The sequence below is a fragment of the Equus quagga genome, chromosome 15 (genome assembly GCF_021613505.1).
Source record: "Equus quagga isolate Etosha38 chromosome 15, UCLA_HA_Equagga_1.0, whole genome shotgun sequence".
NCBI lineage: Eukaryota > Metazoa > Chordata > Mammalia > Perissodactyla > Equidae > Equus > Equus quagga.
In genome coordinates, this window is record NC_060281.1 from 18,161,643 (window position 1) to 18,188,029 (window position 26,387).

The window sequence follows — 26,387 nt, forward strand, 5'->3', positions numbered from 1 at the left end:
GCAATTTAAAGCTAAGAAATATACTTAATTATTTTTAATTTAACATTCATGATTTCCAAAAGGGTTATATAGAACTAGAACCTCCAACTTTATAGAAGCATAAATCAGAAAATATGGGAAAGTGATATTACTAAAGAATAAGGAAAATAAGAAAGATTGAATGTTTATTTGGTACATGTCCACTGTTTCAGCTTTGACTGAGTCAACATTACATCCATATACGAAAAATTAGGTTTTCAATCTAACAAAATAGTTTACCCCACTCCTAAAGTTTTTTTGTTTTTTCGTTTTTTTTTTTTTTTTGGAATATAAGTGATAGTATATAAGGAATGATCCAGAAGGAACTACTTCAAGCCATGAGATTTTCCTTTTTATTATGATTAAATTAGATATTTACCAAAAGACTTTTAATCCAAAGTAAAATGACCAACAGGAGAAAATCTCCTGAATATTAAATCAGTATGTATCTTCTGAGTGCAAACGTTATCAAAATCATCAAGGGAAACAACAATGACAGTTATAATATAGCAGGACTATTTTTAAAGTTTCTAAATTTATTCTCTCCCCCAAACATGCTATTCTCCACATAACTGCTGTCTCCCCAACATGGACAAAGAGCTTCCCTATTTCAGCTGCCCCTCCCCCATTTGAAAAAGGCAAAAGTAGGAAAGAGGGGGAAGTGATGTACATTCATTGTCAATGGCATCCTATCCTTTCCTTTTTCTATCACAAGAATGTTAATGAGAGCCAAGTGAAATAGAGTGGGAAAAACAATACAGAACTCTTCTTTTACCCATATTCTTTCAGACATACCACACTGGTTAAAATGGACTGAAAATACCCTAATAATTTATAATGGTGACATTTTTCATACTAGTTTTGTTAATTTAAAAAATGTTACTTGTGTTTTTAGCCCTAAGATGAAGGGGTTTCAGGATAAGAAGTGCAGGGAATGAGGGCTAGTATGTCTGACTGAAACAACACCAGGCCTAAAGAGCTCCTTCTCTCAAAGTTGCTAGACTCCCTGAAGCTACAGATGACACTGAGAAGCAGGCAATGAGTGCTGATCCAAAAAGCAAGACTGGGAGATATCAAACTCAAGCTTTCCTGGTTTAAGTTATTTCTACAACTTGAAATTCCCAGTAGAAACAAAACTTACTCACTCCTTAAGCAGAAAAAATAGAATTTAACTTTCCAGGTAAGTCCTGGGTAAACATTAACATGATTTATATAATAATGTCTTGAATTTAAATTTATGGTATAAAAAACAGAATGGGAAAGGGGGGGTAAAAATAACTCACTTTAAAAGATTTTCTTAGAAAACAGTCTATAAAGTAGCTACCAAATTCCTCAAAGTGGAAGGAGGTTGAAAGAGTGTTATAAATAGGAAAGAAACATACTCTGCACAGTACAGATACTTCTATACTTCTTGAATTTTGTTTCAACATGTATTACACGGTGATTTTTTTTCAATAAAAAATGTAATGTGCCCACAAATAACAGTGCTATTAAGTCAAACTGTTCTGGGATATTTAGAGAAAGATCTTGGTTGCGTGAGCACACATTACTAAATCAAATCCTTACATATCTTTTCTAGCATTACCTGTATGGAACTATTTCCCTAATTCAGTGCATAGAGTCTCTCTGAGATTCAGAATATTATCAAAAATAACCCAAGTCACAGAACAAATTGTTCTTAATCAGCAGGCATAGTTAATGTTTTACAGTATGTAACAGAAAATGTACTATGACGTATCCTAAAGAACTATACACAACTTTGACATTTGATCTGTTGTTTTATTGCAATTCCCAATAAGCAAGTAAAGTTGTCTTCCATCTAGTATTCTGATATCTACAGCGTTGTTTTCTACTCTAATGTGTTTCCAATTAATGAAACTAAGTCAAACACCAAATGTTCTTCTCCTGATATAAAGCTAGCTTCCTGAACTGTTCTATGAAAGTCAGCAATACATCTCCTAATACATGAAAACATCACTGAGGTTTATTTAAGTGAACTAAATAAGAGTCTGCATAAAGTAAAGGATTCAAAAAAAAGAAAGGTCACATAAAATCAAACTGTCATTTTCTTCATTCAAATAATAATTCTTCTTATGGAAACAGTGGAATACCAACAGATTTAAAAACTAAATCAGCACTCTTCTAGAAAAAGAATGTCATATTAAAAAAAAAAAAATCACTGAGACCCTTCCAAAGTAGCCATGTACATCAGATCATCATCTTATTCCCCATACGGCTATTTAATTTTTCATTAAAAGTAGCTTTTAAAAAGATTTTAAATACATTTAATGTCTACTTAACCATTAACCTATGGAATCTAGAAATAAAATGACAACAAACATTTTCAAATGCAAGACAAGTTGTCAAACTGTAAATTTTTTTTAAAAGCAGATTCGATGATTTAAATCATTTTTCTAAATAGAAAAAAAACTGCCAGAAACTTAAGTCCAAACAAAGAAAAAAAATCCAAATGATTTTTATTCACTTGTCAACTTCCTGAAATACTTGTGTGAATAACTTTTGTTTGTTCCTTATTACATCAAAAAGTCTAAAACACTTTATCAAGTTCCGAGAACTCTTCATCAAAAGGGATCAAAATTTTATTTTAAATTCAAAAATATAACTGGGGCTGGCCCAGTGGTGCAGCGGTTAAGTGCGCACGTTTCACTTCGGCGGCCCGGGGTTCGCCAGTTCGGATCCCAGGTGCAGACATGGCACTGCTTGGTAAGCGTCCCACACGTAAAGTAGAGGAAGATGGGCACGGATGTTAGCTCAGGGCCAGTCTTCCTCAGCAAAAAGGGGAGGATTGGCAGCAGATGTAAGCTCAGGGCTAATCTTCCTCAAAAGAAAACCCAAAAAAACAAAAAATTCAAAAATATAAGGAAGAGCAATTCACTTACCAGCACTTGAGACATCTTCTGTGAAGATATCCACTATTTTTTAAAGCATAAAGTAAAAACATCACAAGAGTAACAGATCATTTGATAACCTGTAGCACCTCCAGGATCAGTATAAAGTTCACAAGAAAGCTGCTTCAAAGTTCACAGATTAGCATCCCCTGTGCATAAATAGTGTCCTGCAAATACTCCTTAAGTACAACTAATGAAGATATTTCTGTTAACCTCTTTTGATATCTTATTTCACTGATATTTCTCTGCTTTCCCCAGAACCCCGCTGCTTCAGTACTTGTGAAACCACCAAGTGTGCGCTCTACAGCAATGTTCCTCCCTTCTCCTCCCAACCTCCTCTGACTCACTCAGGTGATCAGACTATGCACTCTGCCATATAGGAAAGTCAACAATGAACAGAGTCCACTACCATTTATTAAATGCCTTTAACTAGTCAATTGCACTGCTAGCTACTTTCAGGTGTTACCTTAATCTTCAGAAGCGAGCCATAACTTCAAAGAAAATAAAGGGCATCAATTATGCTTATTACATTTTTACTGAATGCTTATCTATTCTTGTGTTAATCGTAACTAATATTTTTCTGAACACTGGCTTTATAACAACAGCTTAAGAAAAAACAGCTATTCCTACACCACTTCTAAAAGGAGAAACCCTTCCATATTATGAGTTTTTAAGACTGTTAAGGATGTGTGTTACAATCTCTAATAAAACACATCACCATCTGGATTTTCCTCTTAGAGAAAGATGGAATAGATGTACTGTTCCCTACTCCTTTAAGCACAGTTAAAAACTCTAGACATTATATATTAAAAATAAACAGATAAAAATAGTCGCTAAGTTGGAGAAAAGAAGGTAGCCCAGTCGGAGAACACGTTCCTCAGAACCTGGTTATTGAGTTCACTTGGTTTTCTTTTTGCCTCATATATTCCAGACTCAGTACTGGAGAAGCAAGCAACTTAGAAATGCTACTGAGCAGAGAAGGAAAAAAGCTCCAAGAAATGCCTGCTCTTTCTAGCCAAAGGGCCAAGGAAAGGGTAGCCTAGTACTGCTGTCAAGTACCACAGAAAAAAAAAAAAACTGTAGCCACTTCTCCACCCATGCCAGCAAAGACCAAGTAGGGAGCCTAGACTTACACACTCACCAGGCTATGATGTGGGGCCCCAACCACCACCACTACCCAACATCTTAGCCAGGGTGGTGTCAGAGAAGGCCAAGTGGAAAGCTGGGACTTTCCTCCCCACCAGGTGAGAAGGAGACCCCTCTGCCCCTACTGTCCGTGGAGGCACAAGGCAGAACAAACAAGGCACACCTGCCCTTCCAGCAAGGAGGGTATCAGTGGAAGCCTAATAGAGCCTGACCTCCCACACTGCCCAACAACAACAAGGAGCTCCTCCCCTCCAAGTGTCCACAGAGACCAAGTGGGGAACTGGAATTGGAGGTAATTCATTTTTCTTTTTTCAGCATAGGTTCCCTCTTCGGTAAAATACAGTTTAGATTTAGATCCAAGGTCCTCAACCAATGTTACGATTTTTTAAAATACTTTTACAACTAATACTTCTACCAGGACTTCAACACAATTCCTCAGCTTTTAATAACAAGTGCTCACAGATGTCTGCTTTCTCTCCCTTTTCAGTAACTGAATCACATTTCCAAAGGCATTTTATTTTAGCTTCCTCATCTTCAAAGAACTATCCTTTCCATTCCAAAGAACTCAACAAAAAAGATCATTTCCACCAGATTATTTTTCTAAATATAAGACTTTAGTTCCACAGAAAAGATCTATCAAAATTAGTTTTACCCTGAGGAGCCAGAACTTACACAAGTCCTAACACACTAAAAGTTTTTTTATTGTCTAGCTTCTCATCCAGTTGGCCCACTTTTAAATAAGACTTGATCTGTTCCACCACCACTACCACCACCAAGACTACAGATTTGGTTTAGGGAAACAGGCAAATCAGGGTAACAGCTTGTCCCATATTTTCTCATTTTAACTACTACTTTTTTAACTACTCTTTATTTTTGTCCTTCCTTAAAAACTACTAACTTTTTTTAAAGGTCAATTAGAAAAGTTCTACTTTATTTACCCATTTTATTAGCATTAACATTTGATTTAACAATACCTGACATATTACAGGCACTAAAAAAAAAAACCCTATTCATTGATTAAATTAACAATTTAGGAGATTTTCATCTCTGTGAAATGGATGGGCAGTTCCTGAGAAAGAAAATAACCATATAAAATAATAAAATACAACACATATCTACATGCAAGGCATATACACACAAAATCTAATTTCTACCGAGAACCCAAACAGGTGGCATTCCCCACTTTTACAGAGGGAGAAACGTACGCTCCAGAGTGAAGCATCTTTAGGAAAAACACACAGCAGGTATGCGTTTGGGTAAGGGGGAGGGGTTAAGTAGTCAGTAGAGAGCTATACATCCTGACTTCAGAGGCCATGTTCCTTTCACAATGCTATGCTATCTTACTCCTGAAGTAGCTCTAGTACAGGAGTTGCCAATGACAACCATCACACTGAGCCTACCTTCCTCTACTTTCAGGGATGTTTCTCAAAGGGAATTCATTCCTTATCTCCTCTGCACCCTTTTGTGTTTTATTGGCTAAATAACCTCAGAGATGCTATGCCACAACACCCAATGTATCAATGCCATTTTCCAGCCCCCACCACTCACTTTTTTCTTTGAAAGCACTCTAGACTATTAAAAATTATCTTCATCTTATTCATTTATTTTTTCACATTTGTCTGTTTTCCCTCCACCATTAGGATATAAGCTCATAAAGAAGAGAGAACTTATCTGTGTTATTCACCATTGTGTCTCTAGTATCTATAGAACCTCAGCAGGTATCTGAACAAATGAATGAATGGCAAACAGAAAAGAATAAAACAAGTGAGAAACATGGTACAGGGGAGGATATGCCACAGTACTGCTACTGTTCTTACGAAAAAATAGCTCAATAGAGGGTAGAGAATTTAGTTTCTTATCAGGGATATTGAAGAGACCCATTATGTAAATAATATGGAAAGCCCTGCTGTAACTGCTACAAGAAGAGACATGTGGCTGATGAAAAAAACATGCTTCAAAGAACGCCTACTGAGAAGTATCCCTTAAATGTTGCTAAAGTTGCTGTTAATCTTATTTGCAATGTAGAAAAAAGCTCTTATTTTACTTTTATTTAACACCACTCCCTAGCTGGACTGCAATAAATTCTGCATTTGTTTATTTTGTTTAATCTCCATTACAAAGCAGCAACTCTAATAAAATTGCCAAATATCAATAAGCTAAGACACTGATATTGAATCTTAAAGTTTACAGCAACAAATAAATCAGACGCTTGACTCTCTACTTTAGCCCAAAAGACTGAAGTTGAGAATGTAGAAAAATCTGACATACCAGCATGCTGCTTCTTCTCAATTTTGGCTTAATTTCTAAACACTACAAATCAATGAGGAAAGAGCAGACTATTGGTTATTTTTTCATGTGAAAAGAATTTAATTAGTGCCTAAATAATATATATACAAAAAAAAAGACTGATGAAAGACACACTGAAAATCAAAAATACAAAACCAATGAAAACAGAGAGTATCTTTAAACCTTGCCTGCTCCCAAGTTTTGTGACTTAAGTCACAAAAAGCACTCATGAAGGATAAAAAACACATCAGCAGAAGGAAGACAAAGGACTAGTATTCATAATACATTAAGAAGTACTACAAATCAATGAGAAAATGAGCAAGAACTCAATGGAAAAATGGACAGAAATATCTGAATAAGCTATGCACAGGAAAAGAAATTTAAATGGCCAATAAATGTGAAAAGATGCCCAACTTCACCAGCAATCAGAAAAATGAAACACTGAAACATGGGGTAAATACTATTGCAGATCTCTAAGATTAGCCAAAAAAGAAAATCTGATGGTATCAAATCTTAATGAGAATGCAGAAAAAGGGTACTCTTATACTACTGGTAGGAGTTTAAATTGGTATAATTATTTAGTGAGACATCTGACAATATCTAGTACAGCTGAACATGTGCATATCCTAAGATGCACCAAATTCTCAGCTATGTATATACCCTACAAAAGGATGTTCAACGCAGCACTGTTCTTAACAGCTAAAAATTGGAAAATAGTCCTAAATATTCGAAAAATGCGGTAGAGATGTACGTTGGAACATTATGACTGTTAAAAAATTAACTAGTAACATCATACTCAATGGGCAAAAACTGAAAGCCATCCCTCTGAGAACAGGAACAAGACAAAGGTGTCCACCCTCACCACTCTTATTCAACATAGTACTGGAGGTTTTGGCCAGAGCAATATGGCAGGAAAAAGAAATAAAAGGAATCCAAGGAGCCAATGAAGAAGTAAATTCTCGCTGTTTGCAGACGACATGATCTTATACATAGAAAACCCCAAATAATCCACTGGAAAACTATTAGAAATAATCAACAGCTACAGCAAAGTTGCAGGGTATAAAATCAACATACATAAATCAGTAGCATTTCTATACTCTAACAACGAACTAACAGAAAAAGAACTCAAGAACTCAATCCCATTCACAACTGCAACAAAAAGAATAAAATACCTTGGGGTAAATTTAACCAAGGAAATGAAAGACACATACAACGAAAACTATAAGACTTTCCTGAAAGAAACTGATGACGACATAAAGAGATGGAAAGACATTCCATGCACGTAGACTGGAAGAATAAACAGTTAAAATGTCCATACTACCTAAAGCAATCTACAGATTCAACGCTATCCCAACCAGAATCCCAATGACATTCTTTACAGAAATAGAACAGAGAATCCTAAAATTCATATGGAGCAACAAAAGACCCCAAATTGCTACAGTAATCCTGAGAAAAAAGAACAAAGCTGCAGGCCTCACAATCCCTGACTTCAAAACATACTACAAAGCTACAGTAATCAAAACAGCATGGTACTCGTACAAAAACAGGTGCACAGATCAATGGAACAGAATTGAAAGCCCAGAAATAAAACCACACATCTATGGACAGCTTATCTTCGACAAAGGAGCTGAGGACCTACAATGGAGAAAAGAAAGCCTCTTCAACAAATAGTGCTGGGAAAACTGGACAGCCACATGTAAAAGAATGAAAATTGACCATTCTTTTTCACCATTCACAAAAATAAACTCAAAATGGATCAAAGACCTAAAGATTAGACCTGAAACAACAAGTCTTCTAGAAGAGAATATAGGCAGTACACTCTTTGACATCAGTATCAAAAGGATCTTTTCGCACACCATAACTCCTCAGACGAGGGAAACAATACAAAGAATAAACAAATGGACTTCATCAGACTAAAGAGCTTCTTCAAGGCAAGGGAAAACAGGATTGAAACAACAAAAAAAAAACCCATTAGTTGGGAAAAAATATTTACAAGTTATATATCCAACAAAGGGTTAATCTCCATAATATATAAAGAACTCACACAGCCCAACAACAAAAAATCAAACAACCCAAGCAAAAAATGGGCAGGAGACATGAACAGACACTTCTCCAGAAAAGATATATGGATGGCCAATAGACACTTGAAAAGATGCTCATCATCACTAATCATCAGGGAAATGTAAATCAAAACTACACTAAGATATCACCTTACACCTGTTAGAATGGCAAAAATAACCAAAACAAAAAGTGACAAATGTTGGAGAGGTTATGGAGAAAAAGGAACCCTCACACACTGTTGGTGGGAATGCAAACTGGTGCAGCCACTATGGAAAACAGTATGGAGATTCCTCAAAAAATTAAAAATAGAATACCATATGACCCAGCCATCCCACTACTGGGTATCTATCCAAAGAACTGGAAATCAGCAATTCCAAAAATCCCATGCACCCCTATGTTCACTGCAGCATTATTTACAATAGCCAAGATGTGGAAGCAACCTAAGTGCCCATCAACTGATGGTTGGATAAAGAAGATATGGTATATATGTACACACACACACACACAGACACACACACACACACACACACACACACACACACACACACACACACAATGGAATACTACTCAGCCATAAAAAAGGATAAAATCGTCCCATTCACAACAACATGGATGGACCTTGAGGGTATTAAGTGAAATAAGCCAGATAGAGAAAGACGAAGTCTGTACAACTCCACTCATAGCTGGAAGTTAAACATATAGACAAAGAGAACTGATTGGTGTTTACCAGGCGAAAGAAGGCGTGGGGGGAGGGCACAAAGGGTAAAGTGGTGCACCTACAACATGACTGACAATAATGTACAACTGAAATTTCACAAGGTTGTAAACTATCATAATCTTAATAAAAAGTTTAAAAAAAAATTAACTAGTGCAAAAGGAGCTTCTACTATAACACCAAATGTACATTCCTAAACAGATGACGTTCTGAAAAAAATTACACACTAAAATACCACTGATTATGTGAAAACGTCTGAATCAAACACTAAAATATCCATGATTATGCAAAAGTACGGTCTGGGGCAGACGAATCTAAACCTATGCAACTTCGGAACCTGAGCACTAAAAATGTAAACAAATAAATAACAATAACTGGAACCTTGAAAGATGGGCAATAACTTAAGACTGCCCAAGCAGTCATGACAATTGGATTCCTCAGGAGCCATTAAAAATGCATAAAAACAATAAAGTGATGATGTTGGCTTGTGGATGCTGAGACAGTATAGACAGAAGTGGAGGTGAGCTCCAGGGGCTAAGAGCTCTACAATGCTAGGACTATGTAACTTTGAGGAAAACACCCAAGTACAGATAACCACTTAAAACAAAAAAAAAGGTTTTGTGTAAGAGCCAAAAGAACTCCCGTCTATGCAAGCAGCCAAACTGAGAGCCTATCCCCCTTCTTACTGAAATTAGAATTCTCCATTCTTTATCCCAGCTCCCCTTACCTAGAAAACAAACATAACTTTCCCACTGTCCTGACATCATTCCTCTATTTACCAATCACTTATGAGTCAACTAGTGTTATAAAACACACTGTAGCAGAAATGACTATACTATGTATCCACAGAAATCTCATGTTACGCATAAAAAAAGTTGCAATCTGACAACGGTAATAATGTAAATGTCTAAATAACACAAAATACTATTTGTTTATGCACAGATAATATGTATAGAACTATGTATTAGAAGGATACATACAACTTCAGAATACAGGTGGTTGGGGGAGAGAGAAATAAGAAGGGGGTAACAAAGAATTCAATTTTATCTGTAATGGTCTATCTCTTTATTATAAAGTAACACTTTGAAACAAAAATGACAAAATGATAACATTCTGTACATTAAGTTCACAGATCTTGTTCTATATTTTTTGTAAAATATTTTTTAAATCATGTACAGATGAACTAACATTGCAAAGGGACACTGAAATTGACATGTTTGTCACAAATTTGCAGTGTCTATAGTTTTTCACAGTAGTTGCAAAAATGATTTGACCTTTCTACTCATCTTCCAGCCAATTTGAATATCACTGCTCTTCAGTATAGCTATCTAAAACAATAACTGTGACATGAGTTTTTTATAGGAAACCTAGTTCTACCATTCACTCCACAGTCTCACATTTACAAAATAACATATGTACCTTAATGTCCCACTAAAATGCTTATTTTCAACTGGACAGTGAATTATAAATTACACCTTGCCCTTGAATATTTCTTACTTAACTTTTTAACTTTTTTTAACCAATGTTCTATTACTTCAATATATTCTCTCTGAAAAGCCACAATCCTGAAAAAAGAGAGAGATGAGAGGCCAAAGTCATGGCTTACTATAAACAGACCATCAATGTACCATTTTAAAGAAAAGAAAACAGGGGCTGGCCTGGTGGCACAGCAGTTAAAGTTCACACATTCCTCCAGCAACCCAGGGTTTGCCAGCTCGGACCCCTGGTGGGGACCTATGCACCGCCTGTCAAGCCTTGTTGTGGCAGGCGTCCCACATATAAAGTAGAGGAAGATGGGCACGGATGTTAGCTCAGGGCCAATCTTCCTCAGCAAAAAGAGGAGGATTGGCAGCAGATGTTAGCTCAGGGCTAATCTTCCTCAATAAATAAATAAAGTATATTAAAGAAAAAGAAAAGAAAACAGAAATTATGTGATTTGCCCTATATCACACCACCAGCAAAGGGCAAAGCTGGAACTTGACTGTGCTGAAAACCAGATATCCTACTCCGATTTCCATAGCATCTGCACTAGACTCCATTTTAGGTTATAAAAAAGAAGTCAATTTATAAAACAAAAAGTAAAAACAAAATCAACCTTCTCCCATAAATTCAATTCCCTACTACAGCTTTTCTCAGTTCCTCCAAGAGATAAAATATTACTAGGTAAAGTGTAGTTGGTTCACCTTCTCCAAAATCAACCACCAGAGTCACGTATGTGTTTATACTTAGGGGTAAAACCACAATTAAAATAAACACAAATTTATTCAGGGAACAAATATTTAGGAAACACATTGTGCAGGATTCTAACAACTACTGTGCAAGTTGGACAAAGAAAGGAGACGTACACCCTAGCTTTCCTCAAAGGACTCATAATCGTGATCTAATGAGGCCATGACTACAGCTGAGTGTAGGAAAACTAAAATACAAAACGACAATTCTAAGTAGCCTGTAACTATACAGATATGCTTTTTTTCCTTCTCTAAACTGTTGAGAACTTTATTAGTTTGTAACCAATTTACGAATCCTGATTGTTTTCTGGCAGAGGTGACTAGAATATTTACTAAAAAAGGAATGTTTGTGGTGGTTGAAGAGTAACTGTTACTTGAGTAGATAAGTGCTGCAATGTTGAAACTTCAAAACAGGAGTCTAAGACATTCTCAAAGGGGCTGGAAAACCAACAGGATACAATACGACTTGAGTAATGAGGCAACTATCCAGAATTTCAGTTCAGATTCTATGTCTTATTAGCTACCCAACACTGGATAAACCACTTAACCTCTCAGTCTGTATGTCACCATATTTAAAATGGGGCTATCTACTTACTTCACAAGACTTACAGGCTCAAATGAGAATGTACAGAGCAAACGCAAACTACTGTTTATTAAAAAAAAAAAAAGGCAGGTAGACAGGTAGATAGATTCATATATACATATACAAACACACACATACATATACACAGAATAATTATCCACCAGGACACCAAACAACAATATCCATTATAAAGGTACTTAGACCTCTAGTTTTTTAAATTCTACAGAGTAAAAGTTTATCTAAATATATACATACATATATATATTTCTTAAAATTAAAGACTAAATCCTATTAACCAACAACCAGAAATTTAACAGAGAATACTTACCTTAACAAAATTATCAGGAAACATTCCTCTTCTCCCATTTAGTTCTCCTTCTAGCCATCCTTCCTCCTGTAATTTTTTCACGTTCCTGATGATTTCCCCGACTCGAATAGTTAATTCATCATCATGTATAGCATCATAGTCATACTCCACAATATAGTCAACTAAAAAAAGAAAAAAGAAATGTCTAAACTTAATCCATGAAATACTACTAACCATATTAATAAACTTAAAACTAAGAAATCTGTAATAATATTACAAAGATTATCATCAAGGCTTACCTCAACGACTTTAAAAATTTGTCTATATCAGCAAATTTCTTGATTACATTAGTATAAAAAACAGCACAAGTTTTAAGTAGAAGCCTCAATACAATGCATAATTCATGTCATCAGTTATTCTTATAGTCAGATGTATATCCTTTGTGACAAACTCTAAGGTGGTCCCCATGATCCCTATCTCTTGATATTCATGTTCTTGTGTAATTTTCTCTCCTTGAGTGTGGACATGACCTATGACTGACTTCTAACCAACAGAATATGACAAAGATGATGGACTGTATGTGACTACATAAGATTTTAATGTCCATCTTACTAGGAAACTTACTGACTTTGAAGATGCAAGCAGTTATGCTGTAAGCTGCCCTACAGAGAGGGCCACATGCAAGCAACTAAAGGAGGTCTCTGGTTGACAGCAAGCAAAAAACTGAGGCCCTCTGTCCAAAAGCCCATATGGAACTGAATAATGCCAATAAACCTGTGAGCTTGGAAGCAGATCCCTCCCTAGGTGAGAACCAGCCCTGGACAAAACCTTGACTGCAGCCTTGCAGAGGACCCAGTTAGACATGCCCAGACTGTGAATCACAAAAACTATGAGATAATAAGAGTATTGTTTTAAGCTGCTAAATTTGTCACAGGATAACAGAAAATGAATAGACACTAAATGAAGGTTAATAAAGATCTATTTCCTCCTTCAAGTATAGAACTTTAGATTATAAGACATTATATATGCATATCATTAATATTTTATGGGATTCAATAAAAGAAAAGCAGTAACAGATCTACCCAAGATGGCAGACTAGCTGCACCTGCATTCATCTTTTCTTCCTTCTGTAAGAATGACAGACTCTATCACTCTATGAGAATGATACATTCTATAAGATTGTATCATTCTATAAGTGTATCACTCTATAAGAATGATACATTCTATAAGAAAGACTTCAGAAAAAAGAACATACACACAGAACTATCACCAAAAAAAAAGGAAAGAGAGTATGGGCAGACATGGTTGGTTGCCAAACCAACAGCCATTCTACACTGACTCCCCCTCCTCCTTCCTTTCTCATTCAACTTTATTTTGTTCAGGTATTTCGAGACCCTGTGGCTTTCACAAGTGAGGCTTCTCTCAGTCCCAGGGGGTTAAACATTGACTAGTCCAGATGCTGATTTCTCAAATACTACTGTACAATCAAGTCACCTTGTTGACTTACATAAGTCTTCTTCTTGACTTGGGGAATCTTGTTTAAATGCAGACTCTAACTGAGTAAGTCCCGGGTACCTAATGCCGCTCATCAAAGCAGCAAAGGTCTAAAGAGAGCAGATTTATAGTAATTCCATTCACACACACACACACACACACTAACTGGTTGTCAAACACAAATGTGATGGATGAATTCTGACAAGATGTGAGTTGGGGTTCTGAGAAGGTTTTATCTGACCTTAAAAACAAAACACAGGGAAATAATGTCGCCCTGCAGACTTTGGATGTTCTTCTGTGAGAAAGTAATGCCCAAAACTGCTATAATTATGAGACAGGAAAAACAGCAGATATGATTTGATGGAAGAGAAGAAAGATGAAAATGACCCGGATCTATGCTAGATTTATCAAACTGTTAAATTAACCAACCCCATACCTTTGGATTTCTTGTTATAGAAGTAGTATTTTTTCGTTTTTTTGTTTTTTTGTTTTTTTTTGAGGAAGATTAGGCCTGAGCTAACTGCTGCCAATCCTACTCTTTTCGCTGAGGAAGACTGGCCTGAGCTAACATCTGTGCCCATCCTCCTCTACTTTATATGTGGGACGCCTATCACAGCATGGCTTGCCAAGTGTTGCCACGTCCACACCCAGGATCCAAACTGGCAAACCCCGGGCCACCAAAGCAGAACGTGTGCACTTAACTGCTGTGCCATTGGGCCGGCCCCAGTAGTTGTTTTTTTAACTGAAGTAAATTTTAGACAGTATTTTTTTTTTTTCACAATTGGCACCTGAGCTAACATCTGTTGCCAATCTTCTTTTTTTCCTTGTTTTTCTCCCCTAAGCCCCCCAGTACATAGTTGTATATTCTAGTTGTGAGCGCCTCTGGCTGTGCTATGTGGGACACTGCCTCAGCATGGCCTGATGAGTGGTGCCACGTCCGCACCCAGGATCCAAGCCAGTGAAACCCTGGGCTGCCAAAGCAGAGTACACAAACTTAACCACTCGGCCAGGGGGCTGGCCCCCAAGACAGTATTTCTATTTGTAGCTGAAAATATCTCAACTTGAGAAGGGAGCCAGCAAGAAATTTTTAAAACTTGTAAAAATGGATCTATAACTGATAAAGCCAGGAAGAAGCCCAAAGAACTTAAGAAAACGATAATTGATACCAAACTGTTCCGCAGAACCCTAGAAAGGCTAGAAATTCAGACAAGGAGGGCTCATGGGAAATGCAGAGCTGAAAACAGACGAACGAATCTATATACGGAAGAGCTGACACCCATTATCAACCACAATAGCTCTAAGAAAATAATGGTAAGTAAGCAGGTATTTTTCTCCTAAGGCAAAACACTAAAGAATTAATCTCACACACACAAAAGAAGTCTGGGGAAACTGGTATAGCTACTATGGATGAGTGCTGGTTTCTTAGAGAAATGACTACTGATTTCCAAAATTTAGAGGTCTCCAGAGCCATGGGCAGCTCCCCATTTGCTACTTTTAAAACAAAACTCTGTCCTACCCACATAAAGAGTTCCCACTCAGCTTTTTATTATTTATTCATAAATATGAGCAAATAATCATTAATCATGAAAGACTATGATAAACTGAAAAATCACTCCCGGATGAAACATACTCCTCCCCTCCCCCCCAAGCTTCCAGAAGAATTTAGTCCTAAAGCCATTAGATGTGGAAGAGCACAGATGGGGGGTGGGGGGTCTGATGTGATAAGTCAGAGGTCAAGAAGAGTAAAGAAGGTATCCAAAGCTGGGGTGGGAGTGGGAGGGAAGCTATCAGAGGGAGAAGTAGGGTGAGGAGGGCATCCACATATGGAATGTTCCCCAGTGCAGCATATAAGAACTCTAAGGCAAGGTGAGGAGGGCATGTGTGCAGAGGCAATCTGATATGGCGTGTCAGAGACCAAGCACAGTGGAGAGGGCACGCAAGCTAAGGGGTAGCTTAGTGAGGGCTATCAAAGGCCAAATGGTGTTGAGGGGGTGGAGGCAGATTTCCATGCAGGTGGGAGGGTGGAAGCAACCTATAATGGAGAAGAATAGTCCAAGCAGGAAAAAGGGTGTCCATGCAAGCGAGCGGAGTGACAGAAGAGATGGAAGACTGGCTACATTCAAGGAGATTGATTAAGAATAATGGAAGCCAAGTTTCTCTGTCAGAGAAAGAAGTTATAAAGATAAAGGAAAAAAGCTAGATTTGATCATGTAGTATTAAATAGGAATAAGAAGTATCAGCAGAAACTTATAGTTTTCAATACATAGATATACACACACATATAAACACATACAAAACCCCTAGCTCTGTCCACTGAAAGGGTCTAAAACCAGCAACACCCCAATGGCAACGAGCAAACCTAATGCTAAGATCTTATAAATACCACTTTCTACTAAAAGGAACCAGGAATCATTGAGGAGACAGGCAATTTCAGGGCAAACACAGGAAATGTACAAGATAAGCCTGGAACATAGTGTTGTGCCGGAAACCAAGGAAGTTCTCTCAAAGAAAGATGAGGTGATGCCAAAGGACACAGAAAAGTGATATCAAAATGCTCCTACTGGGCAGGCCCAGTGGCACAGTGGTTAAGTTCACACGTCCCACTTCGGCAGCCCAGGGTTCACAGGTTCAGATCCCAGGCATGGACCTATGCGCCACTTCTCAAGCTATGCTGTGGCAGGCATCCCACATATAAAATAGAGGAAGATGGGCATGGATGTTAGCTCAGGGCCAATCTTCCTCAGCAAAAAGAGGAGTATTGGCAGTGGGCTAATCTTACTCAAAAAAAAAAAGTTACTTAAAAAACAGAAAATGCTCCTACTGACCAAATCAGGACAATTTGACCATCAAAATAATGACAATAACAGAATATACCCCAATGAATAAAGAAAGCATGAGTCCATACATGTTTCACAATTTCTTAAATTTAATGGCTGAATTGTGATTAAGTAGAAGGTTCTAGTTTGTAGAAAATACACACTAAAATATTCAGTAGAAAGGCATCAGTCAGGAAAAATCTGTTTGTACTGAACTTCTAAAATTTCTACAACTTATTACTTCAAAATAAAAACAATTTTCAACATGTACAAATTATTACAGGCATCTCGTTTTATTGTGCTTTTTGCTTTACTGAACTTCAAAGATACTGCGTTTTTTGCAAAGTGAAGGTTTGCAGCAACCCTGTTTCAAGCAAGTCTATCTGCATCACTTTCCAACAGCATTTGTTCACTTCATGTCTCTGCCTCACATGTTGGGAGTTCTTGCAATATTTGAAATTTTTTACTATTATTATGTTAGTTATGGCAGTCTGTGGTCAATGATCTTTAATATTACTATTGTAATTGTTTGGGGGCACCAGGAAATGCACCCATATATAAGACAGCAAACAACTGATAAACGTTGTGGGTGTTCTGAATGCTCCACTGAGCAGCAGTTGCCCCGTCTCTCTCCTGGGGACCTCCCTATTCCCTGAGAGACAACAATATTGAAATAAGGCCAATTATTAACCCTATAATGGCCTCTAAGTGTTCAAGTGAAAGAAACAGTCACACGTCTCTTACTTTAAATCAAAAGCTAGACATGATTAAGCTTAGTGAGGAAGGCATGTCAAAAGCTGAGACTGGCCAAGAGGCCTAGCTTTTCAGCCTAACAGTCAGCCAAGTTGTGCCTGCAAAGGAAAAGGTCTTGAAGGAAATTAAAAGTGCTATTCCAGTGAACATACAAATGATAAGAAAGCCAAACAGCCTTATTGCTCATATGGAGAAGATTTTGGTGGTCTGGATAGAAGATCAAACCAGCCACAACATTCCTTCAAATCAAAGCCTAATCCAGAGCAAGGCCCTAACTCTCCTCAATTCTGTGAAGGCTGAGAGAGATGAGAAAGCTGCAGAAGAAAAGCTTGAACCCAACAGAGTTTAGTTCATGAGGTTGAAGGAAAGAAGCCATCTCCATAACATGAAAGTGCAGGGTGAAGCAGCAAGTGCTGAGGTAGAAGCTGCAGCAAGTTCTCCAGGAGACCTAGCTGAGATAATTAATGAGGGCGGCTACACTAAACAACAGACTTTCAGTGTAGACGAAACATCTTTATACTGGAAGAAGATGCCGTCTAGGACTTTCATAGCTAGCGAGGAGAAGTCGATGCCTGGCTTCAAAACTTCAAGGAACAGTTTGTTAGGGGCTAACGCAGCTAAGGCAGCTGGGGACTTGAAGTTGAAGCCAGTACTCATTTACCGTCTCAAAAATTCTAAGATCGTTCAGAAGTATGTTAAATCTACTCTGCCTTCACTCTATAAACGGAATAACAAAGCCTAGATGACAGCACGTCTGTTTACAACATGGTTTACTGAATCTTTTAAGCCCACTGTGGAGACCGACTGCTCAGAAAAAAAGATTTCTTTCAAAATCTTACTGCTCATTGACAATGCACCTGGTCACCCAAGAGCTCTGACGGAGACGTACAATGAGATTAATGTTGTTTTCATGTCTGCTAACACACGTCCATTCTGCAGCCCGTGGATCAAGGAGTAAGTTCAACTTTTAAGTCTTATTATTCCAGAAATATATTTCCTAAGGCTATAGCTGTCATAGTGATTCCTCTGATGGATCTGGGCAAAGTAAACTGATAACCTGGAAAGGATTCACCATTCTAGATGAATTAAGAACATTCACGATTCATGGTAAGAGGTCAAAATATCAATATTAACAGGAGTTTGGAAGAAGTTGATTCCAGCCCTCACGGATGACACTGAGGGGTTCAAGAGTTCAGTGGAGGAAATAAGCGCAGATATGGTGGAAACAGCAAGAGAACTACAATTAGAAGTGGAGCCTGAAGATTTGACTGAATTGCTGCAATCTCTTGATAAAACTTTAACAGACGAAGAGTTGCTTTTTAAGGGTGAGCAAAGAAAGTGGTTTCTTGAGATGAAATCTGTTCCCAGTAAAGATGCTGTGAAAACTCTTGAAATTACAACAAAGGATATTACATCAACTTCATTGATAAAGCAATGGTAGGGTTTAAGAGGACTGACTCCAATTTTGAAAGAAGTTCTACTGTGGGTAAAATGCTATCAAACAGCATCACATGCTAGAGAGAAATCATTTGTGAAAGAAAGAGTCCTTCGATGAAGCAAATTTCACTGTTGTTTTATTTTAAGAAATTGTTATAGCCACCCCAACCTTCAGAAACCACCATCCTGATTAGTCAGCAGTCATCAACATTAAGGCAAGACCCTCCACCAGCAAAAAAATTAGGACTCACTGAAAGCTCAGATGACAGCTAGCAGTTTTTAACAATAAAGTATTTTTTAATTAAGGTATGTGCATTGTTTCTTTAGACATGATGCTTGTGTACACTTAATGGAATACAGTATAGCAAAAACATAACTTTCATATGCACTAGGAAACTAAAAACTTCGTGTGACTCACTTTATTGTGATATTCACCTTATTGTAGTAGGCTGGAACCAAACCCACAATTATCTCCAAGGTATGCCTGTATCCTCAGGAGATGTAATAAAGTCCATAAAATCAGAACAGAATACTTTGAAAAAAGAAATGAGAAAATAAAAAGGGCTTGGAAATCTGTGTCTTTCAATATGTCTTATTAATTTTTTTACTTTTTGGAGAAGTGGAGACAGAACCAAGAAAATTTTCTAAAAAACGTAAAGCAAAGTGACAAAGAAAATATAAAAGCAAAGATAAGATACAGATGATCAATCCAGACAATCCAACATCCAATTAAGAGTTCTGGAGAAAACAAGAACTGACAATAAAATAAGAAAATACTTGGGGCCAGCCCAGTGGCTTAGTGGTTAAGTTTGCATGCTCTGCTTCCCAGGCACAGACCTAGCACTGCTCATCAAGCCACGCTGTGGCAGCATCCCACATAAAATAGAGGAAGATTGGCACACATGTTAGCTCAGGCAACAATCTTCCTCACAAAATAAATAAATAAGTAAGAAAATACTCCAAAGCTAATTGAACCAAATCGTCAAACAGAGAGAGATCTGTGAGAGTCCAGCACAATGAACAAATACAAAATTAAGTACTCAAATCTTGGTGAAATTTCACAAGACAAACATCTAGAAAGCTCTCTGAGAGAAAATAAAGAGTTCATCTACAAAAGAATGAGAATCGTCTTAGAAGACTTCTCATGGGCAACACCAGATTCTAAAAAAAAAATAAAAAGGCAAAGCCACTTAAGTATTGAAGAAAAATGAACTCTATACTCAACCAAATCAGCAGGCAAGTACAAGGTACACCATTTTCACACAGGCAAGGACAAAGAAAATTAACTCCTTCATGTGAAATTACATGATGCTATCTAGCAAAATAAAAATATGAACCAAAACAGAGGGCAACATGAAATCCAAGAGATAGTGGAACCAATCCTGGAGAGTAAGACATACTAAAATAGCAATTGTGCGAAAATTCTAAGAAACAGTCTAGACTAAGCAGGAGACAAAGTTCTAAGAGGTATTCTGAGACAAAGAGAAGTGAGGGATAGACTGTGAAATTTTATACTATCCTTAAGAATCCAGAAATCAAAGAGACAATAAAGTCAGATAAGGAGAAGAAAAAGTAAAGATGATTAGAAACTCCTAGACTGGCAAAGGGCTGTACAATGATGAAAATATAATCACCATATATACTACTCGGCTGCACGGTGAAAAATATTTACATGGTCATAGTAACGTAGAAACTAATTATTTTTAAAGTTGAAAATAAACCTATAACAAAACAGAAAGACTAAATTATAGTTACAGAACAAAATGTAAATGTTAACAAGCCTTGATATTATAAAGTAAAAGGACTGAGGAGATTGATAAAAGGAAGGGTAGAGGGGCTGGCCCCGTGGCCAAGTTCGCGTGCTCTGCTGCAGGTGGCCCAGTGTTTCGTTGGTTCGAATCCTGGGCACGGACATGGCACTGCTCATCAAACCACGCTGAGGCAGCGTCCCACATGCCACAACTAGAAGGACCCACAACGAAGAACATACAGCTATGCACCAGGGGGCTTTGGGGAGAAAAAGGAAAAAAATAAAATCTTTTAAAAAAAAAAAAAAAAGGAAGGGTAGAGATACTAATATCTTCATCAAAGTTAAGTCCAGAAATACTGTGTTAGTTGCTGGAAAAAGAAAGAAAGGTATAAGCATATACTCAGAATTTAGAAAGGTATCCAAAAGAGAAATAGAATTATATGGGATAAACAGAGACCAGATGTGAGATTATAACAAATAAGCTAAATCTTTACCTTTTATATCAAAAAGTTAAAGATCAAAGTATCAAGTCAAAAAAAGCTATAGAAACTTATTAATTAGAAATATAAAAGCCAAAAAATAAAAACAGAAAGACTAGAAGTAGAGAACAGTGAGGCAAGGAAACACTGTTTTTCATTATAAGTCCTTTAACACTGTTATATTTTTATACTATACACTGGTATTACTTTGATAAGATTTTATTTTTTAAAAAAGCAGTAAATATTAAAGTGGCATGTCCAATATTATGGCAAAAATGTTTATAACACATGATTTCACGTGTTATAATTAAGAAGTTCACTGAGTCAAAGATAATCTATTTTATTCTGCCTATGGAAAACACCATACGGCAAATAAGGTTAAATTCTTGTCCTTTTAAAGTTATTCATAATTAGGCTTGTAATATAATGTTAAATAAGAAAGGTTATAAAACATAGGTATACTAACAACATATTTTTGTAAAAAGGGAAGAAATAGAAATATGCATAGAAAAAATATAAAGAGTTACATTCCAAAATGTTAATAGACACCTAAAGAGATTAGGGATGCTGTTTATTATCTCCTTTTATTTCATCTGTACTAAAGAATTAATCCTACCCAAAAGAGAAATCTGGACTTTGTCTCATCTCCTGGGAGGTAATCTCTAGGAAGAGTGTTTTTGTTTATTTGGGGACCTGGAGCACCTTTGTTTATCCGGGGACTAAACCAAAAGCTCTAACAACGTAATTGTGTTAGGGGCTTTGGGCAATGCAGTATCCATTCTACCTCCAGAAGTGCTGGAGACTAAAGGTCAGTCACAGGGGTAGTCAACTATATGCCCTCAATAAAACTCTGGACATCAAGGTTCAGGTGAGCTTCCCTGGTCAGCAGCACCATGCATATTGTCACACGTCATTGCCAGGAGCTAATGCTGTCCATGACTCCAGGCGGAGAGGACAACAGGTAGCTCCACACCTGGAACCCTCCTGGACTCTGCCCCATGTTTCTCTTTCCTTGGCTGATTTTAATCTGTATCCTTTTACTATAATAAACCATAGCCACGAGTTTAACAGTCTTCAATGAGTTCTGTGAGTCATTCTAGCAAATTATCGAATGTGAGGGTAGTCTTGGGAAGCCCTGAACTCTGCAGTTGGGTGTCAGAAGCGAGCGCAGTCTTCTAATACCTTAGCATTTTTCTACAATAAACAGATATTAATTGGTTAAAAATAAGTTACTAAAAAAAAGTGATACCCATCAGACAGTAACAATGATACTTACTGAAAAGTTAAGACTGTTTAAGTAAAATCCCATTTAATTCAAGAGTTTACTACAAAACTAGCATGCAGGCCATCATTTCAAGAATCATCACCCTTCCAATTTTGGAAACTCAACAAACTCATTCTTTCTTTGAAAACTGGTATGCCTCAAAGTAAATTAAACAAAACTCCTCCACCATTTAAAACAATTATGTTCAACTAAACTAAGAAAGAAGTTTGCATTAAGTGCTTGCTTAAAGTGAAGAAATGTTGACTAAATAAAACATCTAGGGGGAAAAAGAAAATGTGTACTACTGAAGAACACTCCAGCATTATATAGACCCTTGTCTATCACTAATGGCTTTTCCCACCTGACCCACTCTTCTATCAAACCAATCATTTAAGATTAAACTCTCTGGTTGTGGATTACCCATCATTCATTTCAACTGTGATTACCACTGAAAAAAAAAAGGCGAATTTTAAATTAATTACTTTAGCTACTTAGTTTATTTTTAAAGTGTAAAGAAAGCAACCTAAATTGGTCAGATATTACAATTATTATTATTATTATTATTATTAAAATTCATGTGATCTGCAGGGATAAGAAAAATTTTATAATATGGCATCAAAGGACCTAAAGCAATGAAACATTAGATAATTTAGGTGAAACTTCCCAGGAAAGAAAACCAAAAAAAGGTGGATGAAATATAAAAATCACCTTTTTAAAAAGATTTAAAAAACTAAAAATATAGTTTTATCATCAGGAGAAATCCAGGTGAGGACTGGAACCCAGAGAGTTAAGTACAACGCTAGGAGTACTTTTGCCCTGGGAGGTATTTGCCAATTCTAAAGACATGACTGAGAGGCTAAGCTACACTTTCAGCAGCTTTGCGGTTCTGGGGTATGAGAGTGGAGTTCAGGGACTATCAAGAGTGGTATCTCTGAGAAACCACGTACACAGTTTGGGATAAGCCCCTAAATCACTGCACACAAGCACTGTAGTCTAATTTAATGCTATTTGGATGACTCAGGAAACCTCCCACCTTGACTGTGGATTCAAGTGTTGCAAGACAAAAAAGAAAGAACCAAAATCCTCTCTGGGAGAAGATATCCTAGACCTAAAATTAGGTCAAGAAATATTTTTTTTAATTTACAACATCTAGAGATAAACAAAGATAACCAAAAATACAAAGTGACAAAACACCATAAATAAGTACCTAGAGAAACAAGAAACAAGAGAAACATTCCAATGAACTCCAGACACTGGACTCCCCAGACACAGGACTCCCCAGACACAGACTTTAAAACAATAACATTTACCACATTTACAGATATAAAAGTTCAGCTTGAAAAACTGAAACAGAGCTGAATATTGTAGATAATGAGAAAGCAAACTTGAAAAAGGACCACACAGGTATTTTAGAACTGAGGAAGACAATAACCAAAAATAGGAACTCAATGGACAAGTTTAAAAGTATATTTATTACAGGTGCAGAAAAATAGTTAAAAGGCAGACAGGTCAATAGAAACCAACAAAATTGAAGACGAGAGAGACAAAGATATGGAAAATATAGAAGAGAATGTAAAGAGACATAAAAGGTATACTAAGACAGTCTAACATGTTTAACGGATTACCAGAACATGAAAAGTTAATAGCTATGAATACCAAACTGATAAACGGTATCAATTCATGGAGTCAAGAAGTCTAAGCAATTCCAAGCAGAATACACAAAAAGAAATCTGCAAATTCAACATAGTAAAACTGCAAAAAATCAAAGACAGTGAGAAAAAACATCTTAGAAGAGACAAATTTAAAAAAGACAGCAGCAACACTTGGATGGACAGCTGAATTCTCAGCAGCAACAATGGAAGTGAGAAGGCAGCAGATTAGTATCGTCAATATGCAGAAAGAAAACAACTGCAAATCATGAAGTTTATACCAGAGAAAATATCCTTAAAAACTAAAGAAAAAATATACTTTTGACGAGCAAAGACTGAGTTTGCAACGTGAAAAGAAACTGAAAGATTTTCTCTGAGCAGGACAAAGAAAAGAAGAAAGATCCAATTTGAAAAGTGTCAGAGATACAGAAAAGAAAAAAAGCAAAAGTGTAAATATATAGGTATAGAAACACTAAATAAAATAATACCACAAAAAATAACTCAAAACGGATTAAAGGCTTGACTGTGAGACCAGAAACCATAAAATTCCTAGAAGAAAACATAGGCAGTAAGCTCCCTGACAGTGTCTTGCTGACGGTTTTTCAGATTTGACATCAACAACAAAGGCAACAAAAGCAAAAACAAACAAGTGGGACTACATCAAACTAAAAAGCTTCCGCACAGCAAAGGAACTCATCAACAAAACGAAAAAGCAACCTACTGAATGGGAGAAAATATACAAATCACATATCTGACAAGAGGTTAATATCCAAAATATATAAACAACTCATATGCTCGATAGGAAAAAAAATCCAATTAAAGAATGGGCAGGGGATCTGACTAGACATTTTTCCAAAGAATACATACAGATGGGCAACAGGTACATGAAAACGTGCTCCACATCACTAATGATCAAGGAAATGCAACTCAAAACCACAATGAAATATCACCTCACACCTTTTAGAATGGCTATTATTAAAAGAGAAGAAATAACAAGTGTTGGGGAGGATGTGGAGAAAAGAAAACCCTTGTACACTGTTGGTGGAACTGTAAGTAGATGACGCCAATATGGAAAACAGTATGGAAGTTCCCCAAAAAATTAAAAATAGAACTACCATATGACCCAGCAATTCCACTTCTGGGTATTTATCTGAAGAAAACAAAACCACTAACTCAAAAAGCTATCAGCACCCTTGTATTCACTGCAGCATTATTTACAAGAGCCAAGATATGCAAACAGTCCAAGTGTTCATCAATGGATGAATGGATAAAGAAAATGTGATATATATACAATGGAATATTGTACAGCCATAAAAAAGCAGGAAATCTTGCCAGTGCATGGACATGGACGGACCCTGAGAGCATTAAGCTAATTAAAATAAGTCAGAGAAAGACAAATTCGATATGATCTCACTTATATGTGAATCTTAAAAAAAAAAAAAAACCATAAATAGAACAGATTGCAGACTGGTGGTTGCTGGAGGTGGGGGGTGTGAGGTGGGCGAAATGACAGACAGTGGTTACAAACTCACTGGGAAAAATGGGCAAAGATGGTCAAAGGCACAAACTCTCCGTTATAAAATAAGTCCTGGGGATGTAATGCACAGCATAGTGACTACAGTTATTAATACTGTATTGCATAAAGCTGCTAAGAAGATAAATCTTAAAAGTTCTCATCAAAAGAAAAAGAAAATTTTGGTAACTATGTATGGTGATGGACTTTAACTAGACTTATTGTGGTGATCATTTTGCAATATATACAAATATCGAATCATTATGTTGCACACCTGAAACTAATACAATGTTATGTGACAATTATACCTCAATTTAAAAGAAAAATATCATTCTTGGGGGAAAAGTCAACCCATTACAAACACTTAAATAGTAATTTTGATGAATTGCTGGAGGCTGAGTGTGGAATAGCATGTGAGTGGGAAACTTCTGAGGACTTCAGTCGTAGGGGAGCCCCCACACTTTTGTGGGCTTTACTTTCAGGAACTCCACAAAGTTCTCACAGGGAAGAGCCCATAAAGATATCCTTGTAGCTCTAGCAAGGAGGAAGGGAAAGGTAATCATTGTGAAACAACCAGTAACAAGAGCATTCTCCATAACAAAGACCTACTCTGCAGGGAAAAGACTTCACCAGGGCCTTATCCCGACTGTGGAAGGGGCATTTCTCTGCTCAGTGCCATCTCACCTTTCTGTCTCACATTGGATTGGGGTGGGGGGGAGGCCTAAGAAAGACTTGTGAAGGTCAGAGTCCCAGGACACTGAAAGTTTAAAACTTAATTATAAGATTATAGGATGCTTCTTCTGCCTTACACCTTACCCCCACACCAGTGGGGCTCCAGTATAATAAGAGATCATTACTGTTGAAAGAGTTGCATGATGCAGATTCTAACTGAGGAGTTCTTAGGGAAACCCAAAGATAGCAGGGAGACAAAAAAGAGGACATAAGGGAATTTGAAACCTCTGGCACTTACAGCTGGAGC

General features: G+C 36.9%; 1 protein-coding gene across 1 annotated transcript in view; it reads right to left on the bottom strand.

The window, feature by feature from the left end:
- Nucleotides 1-26,387, bottom strand: part of CD2AP (CD2 associated protein) — a 128,499-nt gene that overhangs the window by 82,729 nt on the left and 19,383 nt on the right. The window contains exon 2 of the mRNA XM_046639634.1: nucleotides 12,275-12,435. Coding sequence (XP_046495590.1) covers nucleotides 12,275-12,435 — 161 coding nt within the window. The remainder of the gene's footprint in view (nucleotides 1-12,274; nucleotides 12,436-26,387) is intronic.